The sequence below is a fragment of the Tauraco erythrolophus genome, chromosome 2 (assembly GCF_009769465.1).
Source record: "Tauraco erythrolophus isolate bTauEry1 chromosome 2, bTauEry1.pri, whole genome shotgun sequence".
Classification (NCBI taxonomy): Eukaryota; Metazoa; Chordata; class Aves; order Musophagiformes; family Musophagidae; genus Tauraco; species Tauraco erythrolophus.
Genome location: NC_141466.1, coordinates 74,891,237 through 74,915,255, shown reverse-complemented (window position 1 = coordinate 74,915,255; position 24,019 = coordinate 74,891,237). Strand labels below are relative to the sequence as shown.

The window sequence follows — 24,019 nt, the reverse complement described above, 5'->3', positions numbered from 1 at the left end:
GAAAACATGCAACCCTCCCAAAATAATTAATGAGGTTTTTAAAAACTGCATGTAAGGAGAACTGAGGTTGCGCAGGGCGAACTCAGAAGTCAACTCTCTGTGTGCACACTTGTATCCTCGTCTTCTACGTAGCTATTATTCATGTCATTATAGTAATTCTAAAATAGTGTAGACATTGGATAATGCTTTAAATAAAAATTTAAAGTCCATTTTGTAGCACACTATAGAAGTGAGTACTTCTTGTGGCAGGCAGATTCACATTAACTCTCAGATTATGCAGTTTAATACGAGATAATGCTTTTCCTATGTATTACCGAAGCACGAAGCGAAATCTATAAGAGTGACTGACCTTAAACTCATAACTGCCATTCATTTCAGTCTGTGTAACCCAGCAGACTGGCTGCTGAGCGCTGTGCTTGCTTGCTGTTTTGTGAGTCTCTGCAGATGCATGTTCGCCCACTCTATGCAAACAGGCACACACAGTCTTTTTTTTCTCTCGCACTGTCTGGCATATTCTCAGAATAACTCTTCGAAGACTTTCTGAACCGCTGGGTATGATTGTCTGATTATTATTTTTTTTTTTTTTTTAACTGGGAACATGTTTAGTCCAGTGTTATTTAAACAAGCTTATCTCTTTGATCAAAGTCTACAATCTGAAATTTGAACAGGGTAGGGAGGGCGGCTGGGAGGGTGAAGAAATCTATCAAGTACATATCGATGTGTGTGCTGCCGTCTGAGCTGTGTGCCTACGGAGGTACAAATGTGTATTGCTTCAGAATAATCTTGCAAATGTAATTAACTTTGACTATTTTGGTAGAAGTTTTCAGAACATAGTATTATTACTGAAATAAAACCGTTTTTAGTAAACTTTTCTTAAGCTATTAATGACCTGTGTATTCAGTTTTTTGGTTTCTTGGGTTTTTGGAAGGTTGAGCCAAGTAACTGTGGAGTTGTTTAAGTATAGCGTAGACTTTGCTAGTATTCAAAGCATCCTGACTGGAGCCCATATATTAATGCATTTAGGGTTGGCATTAACTTATTTCACTGACTGAACCACAGACCACAGCAATAAAGCTAGGGAGCTTGAAACAGTTTCTGGAGGTTTTCATTTAGCTGGTTCAGGAGAACTGGTTTGTGCAAAGTTAAAATTACATGGAATGAGATTGCAAGATGAAGCATACATGCCACACCTTTTCATTATCTTCTCACTCTTCCCCCTTCTTTTTTTTTTTTCCTCTAAATATAACTTTGAGAGGCATTTCAGTTTATTTTAAAGTCTATCCCATTTGATTATTTTAGATTACCCGATTTTCTGGCTGATTTGAAAACTCAAGTCTGCTGAGCTTTTGTTGACAGGATTAGGAAAAAAAATTTCCTGTATTTAATTCACATTTCATGCAACCAAATAATTTTTTCCTAACTTTTAGGATCTTCCTGTGGCAAAGTCTGAATGATGCTTTATTTCATCATTCTACAGCCTAAAAAGCAGCAGACGGAAATTTCTAGGCTAACCTAAAGCTTTTCCTCGCTCTTTAACGTTACTTTTACACTCTAGTAAGTTCAAGTTGCAATTACTGATGAGAGCATACATAGTGACGAAACCTTTTCTTCTACATGGGTATCATACATGCTTTAATTTTGTTAGCTCGTTTTGTTGACTGAGGCTCGTCACACACACACACGCACACGCACACACACAGATGCCCGCGCTTGCACACACACGTTCTGCTTTGCCCTATCTCAGTTACAGCGTAGTCCTACCCAGGGTCATTCCAATGTACACATTACATATTTCTAGCAAACATGAAAATGAATCAAACAGGAGGAGAGATAAGCACAGATAGATTGGAGCCTGCTGAGGAAATAAAAGGCAGTAATCTGCCTGACCACGGGACGACTCTTCCTGGTTGGATTTAAGCGTTCTGTCCCGTTAGTCACTGTGGAGCGCTGGTTACCCTGAAGTGAAAAATTGAACGGCTAGTAAGAATGAAGTAACATTTAGTGGGACAATTGTTTGGTGTAACTCCAAAACTAATTGTTTCTGAAGTGATGTTTAAACCAACGTCGGCACACGGCAAGAGTTCCTGGCTCGCAGCCAGCACCTTGTAATGCATATTAGCGCAGATGAGGAGTTCCTAAAAGTTAGAGAGAGGGAGAGGGAGGGAGGGGGAGAGAGAGAGAGAGAGAATGTGCGTTTTCACTGCTCACTCTGCATTTGTTTGTATCCTCCTCCTTGCCGAGATTACAGGAATACCTGGGTAGTGCTGCTCTATTATGATTTCTGCTGAGCCTCAGAATAGGTTCTGGTATTTTTTTTAGGTGGACTGCCAGCTGCCGATCTCACTGTTGACAGTAAAAGCAGATATGTTCCTTGCTCACTGCCACTAGCACTGACCATGACCCTTCACACCAAAACCTCAGGAGTTACCCTGCTGCACCAGATTCAAGGCTCTGAACTGGAGACACTGAGCAGACCTCAGCTGAAGATTCCCCTGGAAAGATCGCTCAGCGACATGTACGTGGAGAGCAACAAGACAGGAGTTTTTAACTACCCGGAAGGGGCCACTTACGATTTCGGAACTACGGCTCCAGTGTACAGCTCTACTACTCTCAGCTATGCCCCTACTTCTGAATCTTTTGGGTCCAGCAGTCTGGCAGGATTTCACTCGCTGAACAATGTCCCACCAAGCCCAGTGGTGTTCTTGCAAACGGCGCCCCAGCTCTCACCCTTCATCCATCATCACAGCCAACAGGTACCCTACTACCTTGAGAACGAACAAGGCAGCTTTGGGATGAGGGAAGCTGCTCCTCCAGCCTTCTACAGGTAAATGCTACAGCTAATTTTTCTTTCTTCTTTAAGCAGATGAACCGAAAAAATTAGAATGTGAAAATCTATATGCCCTAATATTTTCTTTTTGTGTAAAGGACCATGTGATTTGATTGAATCATCCACGATATCTAGACCATAAAAAAATACTGTAGAATAAGACAAAACTGTAATTCACAGCTCACCATGACTGTAAGCTGAAATTTTGAAAACTGTGCATAAATGAGAAACAAATTGTATAATGAGTATAAATGTTTCCTGGGAAAACATGAAATCATAATTGATTAAAGAATGGTGAATGACCTCCCTGTTATAATATATTAGAATTACTCTCTGAAGTATACTAAAAAGACTTCCACCATCACACATTTCTGGGTGTGAGTGGTTGGTTGCTCAGGTCTTAGCTGGCAGTAAGAGTATTTTTCTCCTCTGGCTTCCTTTATGGTGTGAGAAGTGGCTTATATAGGAAGTAGCTCCGAAGCACAATATCCTTCCTAATCAAACTGTTAAGACTTAACTCTGTGACAGTATTTCAGTCAGTAACCTCCACAATCTGTCCTGAGAGCCGTGTACATATTAACCTGCATTTCACTGGAGGGTGATACATACTAACCATAAATCTGGCATGCTGCATTTCAAAAGATAATATTCTACAGGGTTTTGTATTTTTATTCCTCAATAGAAGGGTGGGTAGTTTGGGTTTTTTTGGTTTGGTTTGTTTTTTTTTTTGCCTGGAATAGAAGGGTAAAAGTATCTTTGAAGGGGGGAAATAATTTTTCTTGGTTCAAATATTTATTGTTGTGAAAAAGTTTGTGTAATTCCTGAAGTAAGGGGTAGAAATTAATAGAACTGTAGCCTTCAAGAAAATACAGTCATACACACCAATATCCACACTGTTAATGTTTGTTCAGTGTTAATGCATAGTTTTGCATCAGTTTATTTTACTGGGCCACAGTGAATCTAAGTGAAGTTAAATGTGTTTTTTGTTTTGTTTTGTTTTTTTTCCTAAAATCTCTCTGTATCTGTTCATTTGGGAGATACAGGTGAGTTTGCTAGAAATGGAATGAATCTGAAAAAATAAAAGCAAGTTATTCTTTCCCTGTCGAGGGCTAGACTCTGCCAGACTTATTTGCATAGTATAACAGCAGCCTATGTTCCTAAAGACACTATAATTCAGCCTGAGTAAGAAGCTGGTAGCAGAATCTGGTCCAGAAAAACAGATGATATGATTGCACTTTTCGCAAATGATTAATCAGTTGTGGGGAGCAGATGGAATAAAGATTCGTGAAATGATAGATAACGGTTACGTCAGACTGTCCAATACAGTGCTCTGTTAACTGAATTGGTTCAAACAAAATCCGTTCTAGTGTGACCAAATTCAGTGCCTCTAGGAAGAGTGAATACATGTCAGCACATGTCAGAGCATAAAGATCTTAACTGATTACCAGTGACTTGAGAGTGAAACTGCAGTTTGTGCTAGATTGAAGATTTATTTTTTTTTTAACACTAATTTCCATATCATATGTAAACAGTGGAGTAGTGAGTTTGTGAAGTTGAAATATACAGGCAGAAAGTTTACTATTGTGAGCGTATTTTACTTCAGGAGGAATCAAAACCAAAAATCACCTGGAAATAGAAGTTGAACTATGGAAACAATGTCCTTTTATTTTTAAACAATGAATTGTGGTCAGACACTTCAAAATAAAATTAACTTATTTTTTTAGTAAGTTAATACTGGAGCAAACATGTAAGGTCAGTTGTGGATTCCCCATTTCCTAACATTTCTGATCAAGGATGAGTGTCTCCCTTGGAGATGTGTTTTAGCTGTATGCAACTGATGGGGCTTAATGCAGCAGTAATTAGGTGAATTTATGATCTTGGATATGCAGGTGGTTTATCTGCATACAGTGTTACACAAGTAATTTAATGGCCCCTTCCAGCCATAATTCTGTAAAGTGTATCTTATGTGGTAATAAGAAATGTGTATCAAAGTGCTTGCTGTGATTATCTTTTATTAACAGGCATAGTACTGTTGGAATTAAATTGATAAAAGCATGCTTTTCTTTCTTTTCATTTTTGCAGGACTGTATTTACAAAATTATCATCCTCACAACATTAAATATTAGGTCTTTATTCTTGTGTTTTGGCACAAATCCAATCACCAATAGTCTGTGAAAATAATTTGAATAGATGTTCAATGTCTGGGAAATAATTAAATATCTAATCATGGAGTTTAAGAACAAGTTCTTTAAAAAATATTTTAATGCATGACTTTCCAATTTGCTGATCTCATTGTTTTCAACTGGATTGTGGGAGAAAAGAGAGCATGAGGCAGTGTAATCTGGCAAGGAATAAATTGATACTGGAGATTGGAAGATGTCTAACTACCAAAATGGGGAGTTTCTGGAACAATCTACCAGTAGGAGTGATAAGGGCAAAAATTCTTAAACCAAAAGCCCTAACGACATTTAACATAGTTCATGATCAGTTTATGATATGGATGCCTGCTTCTATAATAAGTAATGCAACTTAAGACCCAGAAAGCCTCCTCTGTAGCTCTTATTTACATTTCTGTGTAACAGAATTGTGCTGTTTCGCTTGTAAGACTGAAATATTGCGTCATCCTATTATACTATGGATTTGTGATGCAAATAATGCATTTTGTGACATGAGTGGCTAAGACAATAAATAATCATTAGAGGTTGGAGCTGAAATAACAGTCTGTTAACACTTGGGTAAATGTTAAAAATCTTCAGTCACAAAACTCAAAACTTACTGTATGTGATAAGGAAAGTATTTAATGTCATTTGATTTTGTGAATAGGTATTCAAAGTCTTGCTGACTATAGCCACATGTGTAGCCACATGTGTATTAATTCTGAAGTTATATTTTATTTCTTTCAAATTGTTTCCTTTTTTGAAAGAATTTGTCTCCTGTTGCAAGATAACAACAGAATTCTATATCTAGCTGAAGAACATAATATATAGAGAAAAGAATGATTTTGTAAAGTATACAAAAATATACCAATCTCCTCCTTTCTGGAGTTTCTAAATCATGGGACACAGAATTTGAGAAAAGATAAGGGACTTAATTCAAATTGTGCTGTTTCTAACTTAGCCCCTTTTATGTCTGACCTTGTGGCTGTTTTTATAGGGAGTCACACTAAAATACCTTTCCCTTATCTTACAGTGTTAATATCTTCTAGTAAGAGTGAGAAGGCATAGCATTAGTTATATTTTTAGTTATCTTCAGAAGTAACGTATGTTTTATTTTCTCGATCACTTTTATAGTAGGTTCTTTTATTAAATGTTGACTAGTCGTTTATTATTACAAGAAATCCTGTACTCATGGATATTAGAGTAAATTAATTGAAAGATTTATTTTATTCTTAACTATTACATTTGAGTTCTGGCCATTTCTGGTTATTTCCTTGAGCCTTTTGCCAGGTTTCTGTTCATTCATGGAAAAACCATGAAGCCTTTCCGTAACGAATTTACCTCAGTAAATTCCTAAAAGCGACAGCAAAGATGAATCCTTTCTGTTCTGCCTGTGTGTGATGTTCCAGTGTCACCTCACTGAGTTTGCACTTCTCAGATGTGAAGTAAAATCGTGCCTGTAGTTCAGGCTCTCTGTAGCCTGAGCTTAGTGCTGCTTCCAAATTTGGCCAGGATCCATGTAAAAACGGATTGCATCTACCAGCTACCTGATGATGGAACTGTCCGTCAGTCTGCAGTGAGTGACAGAGGCAGGGCAAATCAATGTTTAAACAGAAATATCTCATGAAAAATCATTCCTCACTCCCTCATATTTAGTGATTAGTTTGTGAGTATCTTCTGGTACCTCAGGCTCTGGGTTTAGCTTTAGTTCCAATTATCATAGTGAAATTGACACTGAAACATTTTAGACATGCTATTCAGATCAATATGATCACAGCTTTAATTTTTAATGCTTGCTAAAATTGAGAAAAATTACAAATGTAGATCTATTCCTCTTCTGCCGTAATTCATAAATCCATCAGTCAGAAAACCAGTTACTTAAACTAATACATATATTTTTAAAACTGATTCATTATGAGTTTTTCTAGCTGTTCATGTTAAGTTCTCAAAAAAGAGGATTTTTCCAGATTTTAAAACTAAAAGAACATTACAATGAATGCAAAAATCAAAGATGTTTTTTCTTTTTTTTTTTTTTATGTAGGATGAGATACTCCATAACATGGAATACTATGTGATGCAGTGTTTTGTTTGGGTTTTTTGTTTTGTTCTGTTTTGTTTATTTTTCTCTAAAGCATCAATCTGTTCTGAGGTCCTCTCTTGAACAGTTTGAGTGTTCAGGCAATTTCTTGAATGTTTAGAGTGTTCCTGTTTTCAGAGCTTTTACTGGTATCTGACAATTTTACAGTAATAGATGACTGTCATGAAAGAGACAAGAAAACAGGGAGTTATCCTATCTCATGGAAATGTTGTAAAGATAAACTTCTTAAATGTTCTGAGATACTCGCATATTACAATTATGAGTGACTCGTACAAACCATATTTGCCGTTTCTGCAGCTCTTCTTAGAGAATGTGCTGATGTGAATGCTGCTGCAAGTGTGCTTGCACCAAAAATTCACTAACCCATATTGTGAGAAGCACATGTTCTGTGCCTCCTTGTGCCTCTGAATAAGGCCAGGCAGTGGTGGAAAGGGGGAAAGGAGATGTTATGCTTCTTCATTATCGTCCTTAGTGCCAAGGCAGGGAGACAGATCTCACCTGCTCTCTCTGAGCTTCCTTTTCGAAGTTTTTTTTCTTATTGAAGGAAACTTTCTTCACTTCTTTAACAGATGTATTTTCTGCATAAACCACAGACCCAGGAAGTGCTCCATATAGCAAGTCATTTCTATGTGGATTTAAAACTTGTCACTAAAACCACGGTTGTTCAGGCAGACTATGTTGATGGTGTTCATCTGATTAAATATTGACAGCTATGTCTTTATTTAGTTTTCCACTCCTTAGGCACCTGGTGCCATTTGAGAGGCTGTGAGGTCAGATGGGTCTAGCAGATATGACACAGGACCTACTGTGTAGCTATACCTTTTTGGAGTAGGAGATGGGTGTCGGTGAGGGTCATCACCTAGAACACCTCAAATGTCATGTGGCATGGACAACAGCATCAAATCTTCACATGGACTCTCTGTGGAAACACAGAGAGAAAGTGGCACTGTGTACACCCACACTGCCTCTTTCTAAGGTACCTGATTAAAATAGACCAGGTGCATTAAGCTCTAAAATGGCAAGTTTCTGTTTCTATACTATTAAAGACAGCTAAAGGGACTCACTCTGATACAGATATCTAGTGGATGAAGATGGAATCCCAGTGATGTCCAAAGTCACATGAAATTATTCCTACCCATACATCTGTTTCTAAAGTGTCAAAGTGGTCACCATCTGTAATCTCCCTTCTGATACACTGCAATATGTCCCTTGAGAGGAAGATGAGGAATTGGCTCTGTGTCACTGGCCTAGATCACTCTTGCTCTGAGGCTACTGAAACAACAGACTGCCGGCCATATCTGCTCTGATAGGGAAAGCATTAGTTGCTGGCACCAGTTCTTTCAGCAATTGCAAAGTGAACATCAAATGCCAGCATTTTTTATTAAACCAACAAGATAGGCTGACCAGAGCTAAGGCATAGCTCCAAACAAAAGGAGAGGAGAAGAGTTCTGCAACTGAAGTGTATCCACTTTGTCTAACAAATTGAGATTTTGATGATTTTGGTAATTTGATATTTTTGACAGTGAAACACTGAAACTAATCATGAGCTCTCTGGTCTGTCTGCAGGGAGTTTTCTGTTACCTGTTCAGGCATCGGAACTCTAAGCTGAGTTCTGGAGAACTCTAATCTGAGTGGAGATGCTGTCTTTCAACATTCTCATTTGAAGTGTTACTTTCATTGCATTCGTTACAGGTGCTGTTTGTAAAATTTACTGTACAGAGAAGTCACATCTGAGGTTGTATACTATCCCTATGTATTTGAGTGGCCTTTCCAGTGAACTGCAAAAGCTCATTAAGAACCCTGATCAATGTGACACTGGGCAAGGCAAGGCATTTCTGCTTTTCTGCCAAATTCAGATTCCAATTGCTGGGAGGGTTCTTACATAATCTGACTCAAGATATTTCTTCTTCTGATGCAAGACTATGAACATGTGAGGTACTGCTTGCCAGATTTAACCTACCACATACTTACAGTGATACTTGTTAGAGACAAGAAAATCATAAATCTGCAAGATAAGTCTTCTTCCTTGATGAGATATTGATAATGATATTGGATTCAGGAGTGATCTAGGCATTTTATTTTAACCTTTTACTAGAAAAAGGAAACATGGTCCTCAGAAAACATGGAGCTTAAATATGACTGTTGTAAACATAAATCCTATTTGATAGGTGTACGTAACAATTGCAGTGGTCTTTCGACCATTGCAGTGACAGTCTTAACTAATGGCACAACAGCCAGCATCTATATAAATAAGAAAAGCTGCCTCCCTTTTCCTCGTTGCATGAACACTAGTAGTAAAACTGAGAAATAGCAGTAAAGGTTGAAAGTCAGAAGTGACTAGGACGACTTCTTGAACAAGTAGTTGGTGAATAACCATGAACAGCCGTGCAGGTAACTACTTCATGCCCAGTGGTGGAATTTCAGTCTACAACGACTGTTTGAGAGTGCAGTCCCTCTGGAATCAGACAACGGGGATGGAATATGCTGCATTCTGTTTCCACGTGCTGCTGTCTCTCAACGCTGCCAGCTGCCAAAACCTACTTCCCCAGGGCCCAGGCAGCAGCATCTGCATAGAGCAACAGTTGAATGCTACAGGGGAGACCCTTCCTTTCCCTTTGAGGATGACACAACAGTGAGCATCTAGGCAGCACTGGGCTGCATTTAATACTCGTGCATTTCACTTCCTGTTCATAAGCTATGCGAGTAAGCAGTGAATTTTTCCATCTTGATGACAATATCCAAATAAGGAAACTGCTTTTAACTGGTTTTCTAGGGAAAAATCTGTATTTCTGCTTTGAAGATTTTCACAATGTCTAATCAATCTGTGGTGCAAATGTCCAATTCAATTGCTACTTCCAGTCTTCTCTCTCTTATTTTACTACTTTTCGTCATGCAGAGACACTGCTTTGATCACTGCAGCCTACTTCAATACTTATTTGTACTGCTAAGACGTGACTGTGGAAAACAGATTTCTAAGATGCTACAAAGTGAGTGTCGAAGGCAGGAAGAAAGGGGAAGAGAAACTTACTGCAATACAGGAGAAGTCTTAGCTTATGCTAATTAAAAAATGTGAAGATACCGTGCAGAAAGCAGCAGCTGCAGAAGAAGATGCCGCATAATATTTAGGCCCCAAATCTTAAATCAGAAGACTGGGAAACTCACACTATGTTTACAAGCTAGCCTCCACTGTGGTTTTTACATATAGCCCTATTAAAATTGGAATAAATAATACCTACTTCTTTCTTTCAATTTCTCTTTTATTTTTTTCTTTTTTACTTTAAATGTGATTCAAGTTTGTGAGACTAGATCTATTCATTCATAAATTCATGAAAAATATTCCAGTTTTCAGAAACTTACTTTTTTTCCCCTCTTCAAGTTATCTGTAAATAGATAGAAACTTAGAAGGTGCTCACTCTAAAAGTTGTCATTTAATTTTACTATTGAAGACAAGTACTAGAAAATATGATCTTTGGCAAAAATAAGATGTCACATAATACCTTTTCATCTGTGTTTTCAGTTTATAAAGCTAGTAAGGATTCTTAAAACATTTGTTTTGCTGAGCTATCTTGATCAAGCAGTATTTAGTTATCATTCAGTAACTTGCATCAGCTGGTGTCTAAAGAAAATTAATTCAAATAAGTGTTCTTTGCTTTCGATATTAGTTACAACTTGAACTTGACTGTCAGATCCCTGTTTCAAATAACATTTCACAGAATCCTTGTATCTGGGAAACTGTGGCGGTGGCGAAGAATAGTATGGCTGAGAGCTTGTGCCAAATCTAGATATCTTTGGGGGACTAATATGTCAAAGAACAGCTTTGTCTGTTTTGTTTCCATCCTGCAGTAAAATTATACTCCTCCTTCAGCCAAACTGATAAACACAAGCTAGGACAAATGTGTATGTTGCCAATATATGAGCCACTGTAGCACATCTGTTACCTTGCAATAGTTTTGCATGGTTTGAATTATCTAGAACATATGGATTGAAAAGTATTTATAGCTTTGTCTTGCTGTGATATGAGAAATATAATCTTAATTTTCATCTACACAGGTATCAATAAGAAATAAAGCACGCAAATCCTCAAAATGGTGGTTCAGCAGAATGTTAAAACTCTGAGAGCGTTCTAATTAGGTTCATGGAGGAAAGTGGTGGAATAGAAACCCATACAAAATAACATAACTGAAAGGTTTAATGGCAACAATATAATAATTAGCACAATCGTAAGAGGCATGTATTAAGAATATATGCTAGGCATATTGCAGCTTAAGAAGTCAAACGTTGCTAAAACAGGTTGCACATCAGTAAGTTAAGCTACTATTACTATTTCTTCTTGATCCAAGCAATAAAAAAAACCAAAGTGGAATTAAATCTGATTCTGCAGAGAAATTTTTAAACACCCTGGAGAAAAACTCCACTTTATTTACAGATAGTTCCAGTAACACTGCCTATTATTAAGTCTGCCTTGATTCTTCTCTTTTTTTGGTTACTTATTTTGTCCAGCTTTGGCTCATATTTTCAGAGTTAGAAGATTGTCTCAGGTAATTTTTGGTTTTTAAACATTTTGACAAAAAAGGGTTCAACTTTCTAAATACCATGAAAAGAAAATTTTTCTTTACTTATACAAAAAAACACCCCACTTTTTCATTGGACAGCCTAGACACCTTTGTACTTATAGCTCTGATATTTAGAAGTGTGGACATGCTGTCAAATTTGGTTTCTTTTTTTTTTTTAATTTTTCCCCAGAAAACCTACTCAAATTTAAGCTACAAACTCTTGAAGCATCTTACTATTCACAGTGGGAATTTGTTTGCATTTGATAGCTAAATTATATGACATTTCATGTCTCATGCATGCTCTATCCTCTCCCAGTGATTATATATTGACTTGATTGCAAAATCATCCTTCTCTGACAAAACCTGTAAGGTTGCTTCATCACACACCTGCATGGCTTTTGAACAGGACTTTCACTGCAATTATTACTGTGGGCTGAGGCAAGTTACTGAGAGATGAGAATCATGGAGTAATTTAAGTTTGAAGGGGCCTCTGGAGATAATCTGGTCAACATCATGCTCAAAGCAGGGCTAATTTCAAAGTTAGTTCGGGTTGCTCAGGCTCTTATCCAGTTGAGTTTTGTAGATATTGAGGAATGGAGACTTCATGTTCACGCAGGATAATATGTTACAGTGTTGAACCACTCGTGAAAAATTTCTTCCTAAGGTATAATCACAATATTCTTTGCCCAAAGTTGTGTCAGATGTCTCTCATCCTTTCACTGTGTGCCTCCAAGAAGAGTCTGGCTCTGCCTCCTTTAAAGTCTCTCATTGTATAGTTGAAGATGGCAATAAAATCCTGCCTTAGCCTTCTACTCTGAAGATTAAAAAAATTCAGTTCTCTCAGCATCTCCTCATATGTCATTTGTTCCAGCCCCCTCCTCATCTTGGTGGCAGTCCACTGGACTTGCTCCAGTTTGTCAGAGACTGTTTTCAGCTTAGAAGCGCCGAATTGGAAGCAGTTTTGCAAGTGCCAAGGAGAGGGGAACAAGCTCTCCTCTCAGTCTCCTGTCTATGTTTTTGTTAGTACAGCCCAGAATGTATTTGGCTTTCCTTGCTGCCAGGGCACACTCCTGACTCCAACTTGTCCATTGGGATCTGCAGGTCATTCTCTGCAGAGCTGCTTTCCAGCCTCTTCTGTGTTTCTGCAGGGGGTTATTCCAGCTCCGACTCATGGCTCTGAATTTTCCAGCATTGAACTTCGTGAGATTCTTGGTTGTCTGTTTCTGCAGCCTGATGAAGTCCCTCTGATTGGCAGCTATGCTTTGCAGAATATCCACTGCTGTGCACCTCCCTCTCCTATGAGATTGGTATCATTCATTAACTTGCTAGAGGTGCAGTGTGTCCCTTCATCCAGTTGTTAATGAAATATTCACCTCAGTATAGATTGCATACGAATGCTACTAGTACCTGGCCAAAGTCGTACAGCTGATAAAAACCTTTTGAGACTAGCAGTCCAGAAATTTTCCACCCACCTTGTAGTTTGTCTGTGTAGCCCATATCTCACCAATTTGGCTGCTACACTGGGCGTGAGAAATATGGTCTGTCTTTGGCTTTTAGTGTCCTTCTGCTTCACCTGAGTTTGTTTTAAAGAGTTTGGCAAAAGTCAGAGCAGGAAAATGCAGTAAAAAAACTAAGCTTGCAGAATGGGAAGATGGAATGAGGAGTAAATAAAGGTAGTCTTGTTGAAAAACAGAATGGGGACAGTGAAGAAATCTGGTGGATCTGATAAGATAGAGCATCCTCTCTAATGAGCAGGCTCTTGTGAATGGACAGACAGAACATGGATGAAGAAAGCAGGGAGTGCTCTAGTAAGAGAAAGTAGATACTGTATAAGGACCTGGAATAGTTTGTGGTAGACCAGAAAAGTTAAGGTTGAAGGAGAAACTCTAGAAGAAGACTAAGCCAGAGATAATGAATGGAATTCCAAGGTATTCAAGGACTGAGACTTGGACAAGGGACAGGGGCTATAAAAAGGACTGAAGCAGAGCAAGTGCATGTTCCGGAGCATGGGGAAATGAAAAGGCTGATAGGGAGAAACAGAATCTGGAGCTTGGCCTATGTAGAACGATCTTTCTCCCAACAGATACGTGTTACTCTTTCATTTTTTTACTGTCTGTTACAGATTTGCTCAGAAGGTAATGGATTAGTCAGGCTGTCGGTTCCTTCAGCAGCATAAGTAGCAGCGGTTGGTGCTGTAGATACGAGCTTCCATCACTCCTGAAACACCAACTGCCACTCAGAGGACTCAATGAGATCCTGTTTTGGGTGTTGATTGTTTAATTTCTTTAAAGTCTTGGTACTTCTCATGTGCATAGAGAAAATACAATGAAGTTACATCAGTAAGACTGTAACATCAGCCTTCTCAAAGCTGAAACATGCCAGAACTAAATTTGTGTGCATATATCATTCTCTTTCTCTGCCTAATATCCTAACATGTGAAATGAAGATACTACTGCTTTACCAGACAGGACCTCTATGAATAAATATCCATTGATGTCTGAGAAGTGCCCAGCTATTATAATGAAGAGTGCTAGATTAGGCTTGAATAAGAAAGAAGACATGAGGCTACATGTGAGCGAGGGTGAAAACATCCAAAATGTTGAGTAGGACCTCAGTCAATGAGTATGATTTTGGGAACTAACAATGATATTACTAAACACAGCATCTGAAACAGAACAAAAATGGTTTACAGGCTTGATAAACACACATACCCGTCATTTCTCTCGGAAAAAATACAGCGTAAATATATTTCCACTTCAGTCCTTAAATGGAATTGTATGTTCAGCTACCTTGCATTTATTTATTTCATAGATAGATAAGGGTTGACTTCACAGAAGCAAGGAGTTAATGCACCAGTTTTTCATGTTCTCTAATTTGCTTCTGATGTGGACTCTGAGATATGATCCTCAGTTTGTTGTATTCCTTACTTAAGATGAAGGATTTTGCTGGTTACATTTCAGCAAAGCAGTGAAGATCTTACTCTTCAGAGGGAGAGATGCGTTTCAGTACAAAAATCAGTACATAAACAAATATCAAATGATGTCTGTACCTTTTTTTCCAAAGCATTTAAGAAAATTACCTAGGCCAAGACTGCCTTTTCAAGAAGATCTAAAACATTGCTGTATGGCTAGCACTAGCTTCTTTATTATTTATTAAATGGCAACATTATGTATTAATAGCTTCAAGCTGTTTTTGTGTATGACCCATTTTCTGACTCATACATGCGTTGTCTCCTATCTCCCTAATTGACTTTATTGTCAACAAATGTGAATCTGCCTGGAAACGGCAAGCAACCTGAAAGATGCATTGCCCAAGAGACTGGCCCTGCTCCTGTACTGTCCCTCCAGGTTGTTCCAGAAGTAAATCTGAGGAGAACAGAGCAAAATGAATTGTTTTGTTTGTTATTGGGGAGATACGGTAAGAAATAAGTGAGAACAGGTCTCCAACAGCTCCACTTCATGACTTTTGATGAAAGCCATGTTTAAGTTGCATAGCAGCCTAGAATGAATGTAGTCTAGAGGTGGTCTGTGTAGGGTAGACCTGATATCAGATTACTTGGGGAAAGTCTCCTTGTACCAGAGAAATTCCTCAGGTCTGTGTCTGCTGACTACTTGATCCTTTTCTGATGACATCAAGGGCCAAATTTTAAAAAATAAGGACAACATCTGTATGGCCAATTCTGGATCCCAGATTCACAATCAGAGTTTTCATTGTAACCTCATCTGAGTGTGAGAGAGATTGAAGACTGTTTTTTGTGAGAACTGAGACTCCTTGAAAAGTGTCATGTTAGACACACGTTAGTCCAACTAAAATATGCCAAATAGAAATAAAAAAAAAAGAAATATGGATTTAATTGAAAGGAAGTAAAGTATTTCAGTGCTTAATAAATCTGAAATCACTAGCTTTACTGTACACCTTAATCACCTCAGCGTAGTCAAGGCATGGAGGTTATGTGCACTGCATGCTGTAAATTATTATGTGGGAATCACTAGAGAAATGTTTAGAACAGGTATTTCTGCAACTGGGAAATGAATGGAGTGTGCTGTCCAGGTTTTTTGTCTGCGTTAGGCTCTACACTAAACCTGTCATGGGGAACAATTAATTGAAGAGGTACTTTTATTCCTTAGATTCCCGTTTTGGAACTATCAGCAGTCTCAAGGTCTTCTTTGCCTATTTAATCCTCGGATGTTCTGATGATGTAAGGTGCTCTGTTCCTACCATTAGACAAGTGCACAGCTGCTGTATAGCAGAAAAAAGTCTTGTACAAGACGATGTAGTAAAAAAATTAGTTTATACTTGCAATTAGAGGTTCTGAGGTAAGTTTGAAGTTCAGTACAGATTCACACAGAAGATCAGATATTAATCCTAATATTAAGTTAGCTGAAGTTTAATACTGAACTGAATTAGCACCCCACTAGAGAAGAGTAATTCCTCTTGAATATGATTTTGCAAAGATCTAATCTATAAGCCCATTTCAACTGTATTTTCTGACTAAGCAAATATGTAATGATACACACATACTGCATCCAGTATAACAGTTGCTTAAGCTCTTAGGACAAAACTTGAGCCAGTTTAACATCTTGTATGAGAATATGCCCTTTTGCTCTTTGCATCTGCTCGTATATATCGAAGGATTTAGCTGAATTCCATCTCACAAGTTCAGAAAAATCTCTCTTATCTCCCTAAACAAAGAAGAACCCAAACCATTTGTTAGAAGGTCCTCTGAATACGAATCAAATCTAAGCCAAAACCTGCTTGCAGGCACCTATTCATACATTATAAGTTCAAGTAAGAGTTGATGCCTTTTGTGCATCTGCAGAGCTGCATCATGTCAGGGGTGAGATGCTGTTTATCTCTCTCTGCCTATGTCTTTTTCTCATCTCCTGACTCACTAGCATGAGCAGCAGCAAGCCTTTTCATATGCACCATGATGCGGAGTTATGTGTACTTACCTTTTCAGAGCCTACTACTGTGTGTGTGCTGGCACTGTTGTTCAATTCCTGTGGGATGTGTGCTCCAGAGTGTGGTGCTGGAGAGAAGCTGAGCTCCTGGGTAGGAATGTAAAGAGTTTTCAACGTTTTATCAGCAAGTGAAAATAGCGATGAAGAATATGTTTTGTGTGACAGTTCCCACTGGGATTTGTGGAGCAGTGCTGAGACTGGAGAATGAAGACACAATTAAGAAATTTTCAGTCAGAATCTCTGCACTGATGGCTTATCTTTCCATTTTATGTATTGTAATTTTCAAGATAAACTGATTGAAACTGATTTTGGTTTCTGGATTTGGCAGCAGATGTTGGTTAGAATTATTTAGCTTGATGATCTCTAAATCTATATAAATATGTATGTGAAATCAAGTGACTATGGTTTCAAGCTTGGATATCGAATACCACATGCTTGAATTAAAAAATAAGTACCTGAGATGCTAGATGGAGCCGTATCAAGAAAGACAGTACAGTTTTAAAACTGTTATTGATGTTCCATAAGATTTTTATTAAGTTTAAAACAAAATTAAAACCAAAACAGAAGTAAATCAAAGAACAGAGGCCTTTGGGCAATAACTCAAATATCGACCTATTTATCTTATAGAATACTCTTGATACACTTTTGAATACACGGACTATTTGAAAATCAAGCATTCGTTTTGGTCATAGTTATACCACAGTAAGCCCAGACGAGAGCCTGGTCTTGTGTCCTAACCTGCTACTCATTCAGATAATTTTTTTGAAGAGTAATGTCTGAAATAGAATGTTGGAAACTTTTGGGACCATTTTACTGAGAGGAAGTGCAAAATCTTTTATGTCGTAACAACGAGCAGTTTTACAAACTCATTTTATGTGCAGTTGGCTACATGAATGTATTTCCTACCTTTCATGAGCTGTGTTCTCTTTCTGTAGTATCGGTTGCATAGTCAGCATATGCGAATTTATGTGTGGACATTATCTGAATGAATAATTTGGCTACTTTGGGATAGTTTAGATAACACAGATGTGTAAAACTTGCTATTTACTATTTGGTTAGTACTGATGATTGAGACACCTGCACATGAAGAAAGACAGAAAGATCTGCAGTCTACAAGCAGGAAAGAGGAGATATAGAGGAATGATGACCAGAACACAGTTCGGTTTCTCAATCTGCTATTTTAATATTTTATACCATTGTAATGTAACCATTAGCCTAATCGACTGAAAGCTGCCACTGTAAGAGTTTTTCCCCCATCACATTTCTGGTCACGATTCCTGTGCCTGCATTAGTAAGCCAATGTGACCACACAGTTGGGCTCCTTCCCCCTTCACCTTGCATTTTCAGGCCTTTTCTCTTGCTTCAAGTATTATGACTGTGTGTTGAACAGCATTACTTTGCTACTCCAGGCCAGAGAGTCTATGGCTGGAAACGAAGGGAGAACAAGGCTGCCCAGTCTGGCAGGACTTTGCAGTTACTACTTGTCGTGGTTTTTTTTGGACTGAGGGTCGAGACAAGAACCGAGAGGGAGCACCCACCAATCATGATCCCGGGCAAAACATGACTCAGGCTTTCTTCTTAAAACAAAACAATTTATTAACAGTTACTGAACAAGAGACACAAGGAACGAAACCGGTTACTTGAGAGGAGAAGGAGAAAACAAGGCCAGATCTTAAAACAACACCTCCCCACCCCCTATTTCCTTTCGTTCCTGGCTCAACCTCCCCCCCCCGCCCCAGCGGCGCAGGGGGACAGGGAATGGGGGAGTGCAGGTCAGTTCATCCATGTTGTTCACTGCCGCTCCTTTCTTAAAGGAGGAGGAGTCTTTACACCATTTTTCCCTTGCTTAGGTGGATCCCCTACTCATGAAGAAAAAGTCCCCAAACTTTTCCAGTGTAAGTCCTGCCCGCAGGATTGCAATCCTTCCCCATGGATTGCACCAGTTTGGGCTTTACCAGTCTCGGCCTCTTAGGGAGCTGCTGCCACTCGCATCGCCATGGGTCGTCCCACGGATTCCAGATGCCTCCACGACCTCGTCGTGCATTTCCATGCCCATTATTAACAGTACCTCGTCGTGCATCCCATGCCCATTATTAACAGTTCCTCGTCGTGCATTCCCTCCTCCACGACCTCTCCTGGGCTCAGGCATCTCTTCCCCGACGTGGGTTTCTCCACGGGCCACGAGTGGGTCTCTGCTCCGCCGAGTACACCCTGACTGCAGGGGGGCCGCCTGCCATCTTCACACTGATTGTAAGGGAAACTTCAGCTCCAGTACACCTCCTCCTGCTCCATCTTGACTGACCTGGTTGTTGTGGTTGTTTTCTCTTAGATCTTAATCCTCTCTGGAGGAGCTCGGCCCGGTGGGCACCCCGGGAGCGAGGTGCTTCCCGAGGCCCCCATGTGGCTCCCCTGGCGCCATCTTGAGCACATGGCGCCGGCCCGGGCCCGGGCGCGGGCAGCTGCCCGGCCGGGAGCCGGGAGCGAGGGCAGCGCCCTCCTGCTCTCTCCTCGCTCCTGAGCAAAAGACCTTTCCCACCCCTTTGTCCCAACTTAAATAGGGCAATTCGCAGAGGCGCCGATTTGGCTCAACCCCCTGAGGGGGGATGGGACTCAGATCTGGTGGCACAGGGAGCAAATCCCCTCCCCTGCCACCAGAACACCCCCCCCACATCAAACTATCACACTACTTCTTGGACATAAAGAAAAATGGCAGCCTTTGTAGCCCTTAACACTGAATTTTCAGAAGTGGTGTCTAAGGGTTACTTAGAGAGATGCTGAACACTTACAGCTCTCCTTGAAGGGAAGGAGTTCTGTGTAGGATCTAGGAAATATAAAATCATTTTGGCAGGCGTGTCTCAAATAATATTCTTTATATAGCAATCTGTTCAGGTTCTATTAGAAATAATAGAACTAATAACAAATAACTAATTTTATTTTCTATTTCTTACACTTTCAACTATACTTTTAGCATATGTAATTTTCTGTTTCTAGAGATCCTGTGTGAGAAATGTAATAGGTAAGTTATATTTTTATTCTATTGTGTGTCATCAGGGCGTGGCCTTATAAAGCTAGCACACACCTAACAATTAGGCTACATGGCATTGCCAGACCTCACTGCTCTGTTTCAAACTCTAACATGTTTATCACATGGTTTACTGTTAATACTCAAAGAAGGAATTGGCATGCAAAGCTGAATTCAACACTTTCTAGAGAACAAGAATTAGTCAAGAACCTCAGCTGAAGCAATGTTTCTCCACAAATTAGCCAGATTTTGTGAGGCATTGTATTTCTATGCGTCTGTCTTGCCTCCATTTGAACTGAAAGGACAAATTAAAGCATGCTACTTTGAGGTAAACTCAAGCATGCTACTTTGAGCTGCAAAGCACAGGAATTCTGTTGGCCTGACAGCGCCATAGTGCTGTGAACACTTTTAGCAGCCCACCTCTGTAGATGAAATGCAGCCTTTCTTCTATGCAATGACTGGTCAGTATGGCACGTTTTCAGACCGGCTATTTGTTTGCCTTCTGTCATGCTTTTGTCACCTGTCCTTTGATCAGTAACACTCAGCCATGTGCTTTTGTCCCACCTGTTACACTTGTTATGCTTTCAAGAATACCATTTCCAAGTCATGTTTTGAATTTCTGGGATGTATACTCCTTGTAGTATGCATCCCAGAAATCCTTGTAGATGCACACACCAGCTAGGACTGATGCCTCTGTCTTTTTGGCTGTCAACCAAGTGTAGTACCACAGCATGCAGCGTACCAGTCTTAGACTGTTTCGTCTGCTGCTGGTACTGCAGCTAGCTGTGGCCTCCAAGGACGTTAATCTGCTCATATTACTGGGGTTGTGCAGGTCCCATGTATTAGTAGTTTGGTTTGATGAAACTGGCTTAAGCACAAACGGGTCTGTATGCTTAGGAACTCTTTTTTCTTCCACTGGGCCCTTGACTGTGCACTGTTGGCCCAAGAACTGCAGAGACTCTGTTCCTGGGGCTTACTGTTTTGGGGCAAGAACAAGAAGCTGCGGATAAACCACATCATCTGTGGCAAGTACACAAACATTTTTACATGTAGATGTCAGATTTTCCCAAGTGCCTAGTCCTTTCCCCGCTGCCCACATCATATCTTCAAGCTTGGCACCTCCACCTAGTCTTTTTCCTATATTCTTGCCAACAGTTGGCATAGAGTGGTTTGTAGATGGCCTGGGTGGTAAACTCTCAGCTCGTTGGGAAAAGATTTTTATCTCTTCTCTGTGCATTCTGTCGGTTGCTTCAAGAGGTCCTCATGCGCTTCGATGAACTTAAAAGCACGACTTTAAGAAGTCTTTTATTTTACCAAGGCTTATTTTCCTGTGGCCTAGAGGCCTCTGATTTCTCTGTTGGGACCATCTGTGGCTCTGCCAGTGTTTTGTTTCAAAAGTTCATTTTCAAATACAGCGTACCCCTTAAAGTTACATTTTCAGTTTAAAATGTCATTTTAAAGAAAAATAGCCATTTGAAATGATAGATTGGAATTTTTGAAATTTTAATGTTGTTATCTGATTTGCATTCCTGTGTAACATATTTTTTTGAGATTGGTGTAAAGAAGAACATTTATATCTGTCAAGGATTTTACTTTATAAATGTCTTGTTTAATGTTGATAATTGAAAAATTTTCCTAGGAATTTAATGAAGCTTTGGGTAATTGGTTAAACTGTGGTCTTAATGTGTGCATCTGAAATACTTGGAAAGAGGGCTTGCCCAGGCATAAAAAGAACACATCAGCCCATAAAAGTCCTATAAAGGCACGGTTAAGGAAGATTTATGACTGACTCTTGTGTTTTTGCTGGCATTTACCTTTGAAATAGTCTGGAGGTAAGTGTAGGAATCTGACAGCACTTCTTGAAACTCCCCGTTCCAATCTATTGAGTGCATTTAACCTTTTCCTTTCAGATGGTGAGACTGTGGTAGTTCATCTGAATGTTAGAAAAGAAAATAAAAATAGTCTAGTGACTGAGTAATTCTGAAGAAGTTCACTAGGAACAGTGAAACCCACAGAAAAGACTTCTGGATGTGTTATATTCTTATATGAAAGGCTGAACTTCAGTTTTTTCGCAAAAGCCATATTTTAATTCTAAGACTCATATAAGAAATACAGTGGTACAACTTGTCAGCTTAGTCTTTGAGGCTTAGTATAACTTTAATGGAGACAAGGGTGACTAGATGTTTCTAAAATTGTGAAAGTTGTGGAGGATATACACCTGAGATTGTCAGCTGAAGATGGCCTTTTGTTTTTTTTCGTGCTTCCAGTGTTTCAAAGATATTTTATTCTTCAGAGTGCTTACACTGAAGTGAGATGTCCTGTGCTCACTCTCACAGAGTGTCTGCCTGCCGGGCTCTGCACTTTGACACACTTGTGGGCTCGGCTGGTTGCCACACTCGGACCGTCTCGCTTCTGTCCGCAGAGCCACACGCCAACTCGGTATTGCATATCCATGCGGTGTCCAGAGGCACTTTGTCTGTCAGCAGCTTTTTCATCAAATTTGGCACCCTTTTAGAGAGTGGAGTAAGGTATTTCCCTTGACTATATGACTCTTCATACATCAGAGTCTGTGGGGTTGCCTAACTGAACGAGAGAGGTGGTGTCAGAGACAAATAGAGCCCAGGCAACACTTCACCTGGCAGGAGGTGAAATGGGCAGAGAAACCCTGAGCAAGTTGGCTGGTCATTATTTTGGATCCTGGGGAACTGGATCAAAATATTTATTTCACTGGCGGTCTTCCTTTAAGGGTAGGAGGATCATCCAGTGATCAGGGATTCAAAAGATACATCAAACCAACAATTTGCGGAGATTTTACTCCAAAGATAAAATAGTACCATTAATTTTTAAATAAGCAAATGCAATCTGCCAGTTGTTAAAAGTAGCAGAGTTCTGTAAATGGGCCACTTGAAATGTGAGTATGTAAGAGAATGTTTTTCTAGCACTGCTTACCACAACAAATCTGAAACATGAAATCTTTCTTGAATTCACTAAGGGTCAGTGCAGTGCCCAGCCTTTGGGAAGGAGAAATCTAATGCACTAGCACAATAACTGGAGAATTACTAAGTAGGGTAAAGGATTGCAGAATAAAAAATAACCTAAGGAGTAGAGAAGACCATAAGCTAAATACAAGTCAACAGAGTAACCTTTTTCAGAAAAGACATTTAATTGTGTACAGAAAAACAGATGAACCGGTCAATATGCTGTTTTAGGAAAGACTGGCAAGGCTGACTCTTTCAGAGCTTTACGCCCACTAAGGGGCAAGCAAATTCCTTATGAGAGCAGCAAGAGGATGGTAAAATTAGAGAAGAGGCTCTGGAAGGAAGGCTGGACACTGAGAGGTGATGTAGCAGGAACCTTACATAGCGAAAAAGTGTGCTAAGAGGGCAGTGAATAACTGTTCTCTGGTCTAACTGTAAACAGCTGAGGACAAATGAGTTTAATTTCTAGCAGAGAGGGTTTAGGCTGGACCTTAGGTAGTGAAGCAGCAAACAGTCCGCAGAGAGAGGCTTAATCATTGCAAATGTTGTAAGGGCAAGTCAAAACAAATTCCTGTGGGGCAGGTCTAGATACAAGTCTTTCAAGCGGTACTCTGTCCCTGCTTTACCGAATGGGTAGCATGTAGTGCATGCAGAGCATGTAATTTCTGTAGGTCTCTATATGTCACTTTGGCGTCGAGACTGTAGGACAGTTTGACTACTGGTAGAGTTAGTTGCAACTTCTCCTCCTGCTTAACACTGCAGAACTATACCTTTCAATGTGTCTGTAGATTCTTTTCGCTTATTATATACATGTCTATCTCTTTGTAAATGTGTATTGCGTGAAGTGTTTTGGTGTTTGATTATCTTTCTGTCAAAATGTTTTAAAAGTGGGATTTCTGTCAAAATGTTTTAAAAGTGGGATTTTCAAAATAAAAATCTCACAGGAAAGATTTTTCCCTTGAAAATTAAAAAGAGGAATTTTCTTGTCTGAACTTTTTCTTTGCAGAAACCAGATTTCTGTGCTGATTTCAATGGCCTTCAAAACATTAATAAGACGATAATGTTTTTTCTTATTTCAGAAGTGAAATTCTGTCAAGAAATATTATGAAATTTATCACATACTAGGTCTTGCATGGCATCTCTCAATTGGTTCTTCAAAGATGTGTTTCTGACACTTATTTTATCCCATGGGCAGTGTCCTGGGACACAGAACCTCAGGGCTCCAATGGGAGTGGTTATTGTGGTGAGGGCTTGTCTTATAAGAGGTACAGTCTCAGTCCAGAGGAGAAAAGACAGAAGTAAAAATCATATAAGACAAGGCCCAATATGTAAATTCATAGTTTTAAATGTGATATAAAGAAAATTGTGTGACTTTTTTTTTTCTTTTAAACCTTAAGATTTTTTTATTCTGTTTGGACTGACTT

At 39.3% G+C, this 24,019-nt stretch overlaps 1 protein-coding gene across 1 annotated transcript in view; it reads left to right on the top strand.

Annotated features, from left to right (window-relative positions):
• ESR1 (estrogen receptor 1) overlaps positions 1–24,019 on the top strand; it is a 162,890-nt gene that overhangs the window by 46,331 nt on the left and 92,540 nt on the right. Inside the window, 1 exon segment of the mRNA XM_086631478.1 lies at positions 2,320–2,824. Within this exon segment, the coding sequence (XP_086487604.1) occupies positions 2,397–2,824 (428 nt within the window). The 5' untranslated portion in view covers positions 2,320–2,396.